Raw genomic sequence first — 2,712 nt, 5'->3', positions numbered from 1 at the left:
CAGTCACGCTGGGGCCGCCCGGCCGTGAACGCCCGCGGGGAGTGGGAGAAGGTTTGCTCCGGCTACGGAGCTGGGAGCAGGGTGGGGTGCTGGTGACGGGGTTCCCAGCACCTACTCAATACCCTTCAACCAACCCCTGCCTCGGGCACGGACTGCCGGGGGAGGCTCTGGGAGCCGGGCTGAGGGCTTTAGCCTAGCGTATTTGGGCGAACTGGAGGGAGGAGTCTCAGATAACTAAAGTCAGGGGCGCCGGTTGGAGAGCCGGTGGCTCCTCTGATGCTCACATGTCCCGATTTAAACAGTTCAGGGAGGGCCCAGAACCTAGACCTCCACCAGGCATGATGGGCTGTGTCGCCCATCTCCCCAGGGCAACCCAGATCCAGCCCCCAACTACTCCCGACCCATTCCTGTGTAGGCACCAGGACCCTACCTTTGCCCCACAGAGTGGCCGGCAGCCCCTGCCAGGGAGAACCAGGGCTCTGATCGGCGCCCAACAGAAACAGGATATTCAGAGGTGCCCTTCTCTCCTGAGGGACCACATCTCCAAGCTTCAGACTTCCAGGTACATGCTAGCGAGGGTACAGAGCCCCCAGTGGCAGACAGGAGGCTGAGTCCCAGCTCAGCTGTGCCCTGGTGCGTGGCATGACCCTGAACATGGCACCTACTCTCTGGGTCTCCGTTTCTGTATCTGGGGGCAGATGGCAGGATGGAATTCAGTCCGGAAATCCATGGGTGGTCACTTCCCCTTGGTGGGACGGGGCAGGGGTCTGCCTCCTACGAACAGTGGTTGGGGAGCTTCTGTGTTCCTGACATCTCATCACGGTTTCTCCCCTCCTCAGGTGCTGTGGCTCTGTGATGATCTCCCCCTTCCCTCCCCCATTCACCTGCCTGGGGCTTTAACTGAAATTAAAATCCTGTACAAAGTGCAGAGGACAGAAGGTTAGAACTGGACAGATCCTCGGAAATCAGTTAATTGTTCCCTGTGTTCCACAGACAAGTCCCCGGGCACGGATGTGACCCATTACGAACAGGCAGTGAGTCTGTGGCAGGGCCAGAGCTGCCCCGGGCTCTAGCATTATCCCCGAGGGCTGGAGCTCACTCCCCACTACAGGCTTTTCTGGACCCCATGTCCACAGGCAGGTGCATCTGATGAAACTGTCGGCCACAGTGAGTCATGGCACAGCCAACGGATGACGCAGCACGAGGCACCCCCTGCCCCCCTCCACTGTCTCTTGTGAGCAGAGTTAATCCCCAAGCTGGTGTTTCTTGGCGCCTTCGAGGTGTATTTTAAATTCTGCAAAGTGACTAAAAATATGCTTCAGCGTGCTGGGTATGAATGACTGTGACGGGAGGGTTAGGAAAACAGATTTCATTCTGAAAGTTGCCTGCTGCCTCTTTCCAGCTTGCTGAGCTCAGGCTTGCAAAGGCGGATGGGGGGAGTTCCTCATGGTGGCCTGGCATGGTGGGTGATTAACAAGCAAGGACAGAGCTAGGAGCTCCATGGGGCTAGAACCCAGTCCCAGCAATGATCCTCATAAGTGTGTGATGGTGCCAGCAGGTGGACAGAGTCCAGCTGTGGGAGGCTGCCCAGCTGTGGAACTGTGTCTAGTGGTGAAGAAGGCACAACCACGGCTCTAGACCCAACCCCAGGGTCCCCTTCCCATGCCTCAAAACTCCTCATCGTTTTGGCCACAGTCTTGTCCAGGGGGACACTTCCGGCCTTGATAGAAAGAAAGGGGAGCATTCTCTTTCGACTGCCTTCCCTTTTCATCACTGGGATGGTCCCAGAACAGGGGAAGAGGGTGGCATGAGCCTTTCAAACCTGGGGGACCTCTGAGCTGCCACCAAGCCAGCCAGCCATTCCCACCGTGTTTCGCTGGGGATTCAACTCAAAGGCAGTCTCTAGTTAGGTCCTTGTGTGGGATAAAGGGCCACCAAGGGCAGAGGGACAGGGAGGACAAGAAGCCATTTCTGGTCGTGCAGCCCGGGACAAATCCCTGCAGCCTTCTGAGAATCTCTGGCACTATCCTGGGCCGTCAGACAGAGGACTGGTAGTGTTCTTTCCTCCATCTCGCCAATGAAGAAACTGAGGCCCAGGGAAAAGAAGGAATTTGCCTAAGGTTGAACACCTGGTAAATGACAGCGCATGGACTAAACCCAGGTGTGTCTGCCCTCTAATCCAGCACATCCTCCACTGCCCCGCATGCTGCCCTCAGCCTGGGCAGGATTCTGCTTCCTCATTAGGAGGAACTCTCAACCGGAGGCTGAACTCTGTAGCTAAAGGACCTTCTGATATTCATTCATTAGGTCTAGATCACAGCTTCAAAAACAAATGGGGGCCAGGTGTGGTGGCTCACACTTGTAATCCAGTACTTTGGGAGGCCGAGGTGGGTGGATCACCTGAGGTCAGGAGTCTGAAACCAGCCTGGCCAACATGGTGAAACCCTGTCTCTACTAAAAAGACAAAAATTAGCCGGGTGTGGTGGTGCGTGTCTGTAATCCCAGCTACTTAGGAAGCTGAGGCAGGAGAATTGCTTGAACTTGGGAGGCGGAGGCTGCAGTGAGTCGAGATCACGCCACTGCACTCAAGCCTGGGTGACAGAGTGAGACTCCGTCTCAAAAAAAAAAGGGTGGTGGGCGGCGTGGTGGGGAAGGAAAGAAAAAGAAAACACACACACACACACACACACACACAAAATGGGGCACAGGACA

At 56.2% G+C, this 2,712-nt stretch overlaps 1 protein-coding gene across 1 annotated transcript in view; it reads right to left on the bottom strand.

Moving 5' to 3' along the window:
• SPNS2 (spinster homolog 2 (Drosophila)) overlaps window positions 1-568 on the bottom strand; it is a 45,181-nt gene extending 44,613 nt beyond the window's left edge. The window contains exons 1-2 of the mRNA XM_011958615.1: window positions 557-568; window positions 431-458 (exon numbers count right to left, since the gene is read on the bottom strand). Of these exons, the coding sequence (XP_011814005.1) occupies window positions 431-458; window positions 557-568 (40 nt within the window). The remainder of the gene's footprint in view (window positions 1-430; window positions 459-556) is intronic.
• Between the last annotated feature and the right edge of the window lie 2,144 nt (window positions 569-2,712).

Source organism: Colobus angolensis, unplaced genomic scaffold (assembly GCF_000951035.1).
Source record: "Colobus angolensis palliatus isolate OR3802 unplaced genomic scaffold, Cang.pa_1.0 Scaffold47, whole genome shotgun sequence".
NCBI classification, from domain to species: domain Eukaryota; kingdom Metazoa; phylum Chordata; class Mammalia; order Primates; family Cercopithecidae; genus Colobus; species Colobus angolensis.
The sequence above is the reverse complement of the archived record's forward strand: the minus strand, read 5'-3'. Positions and strand labels throughout refer to the sequence as shown.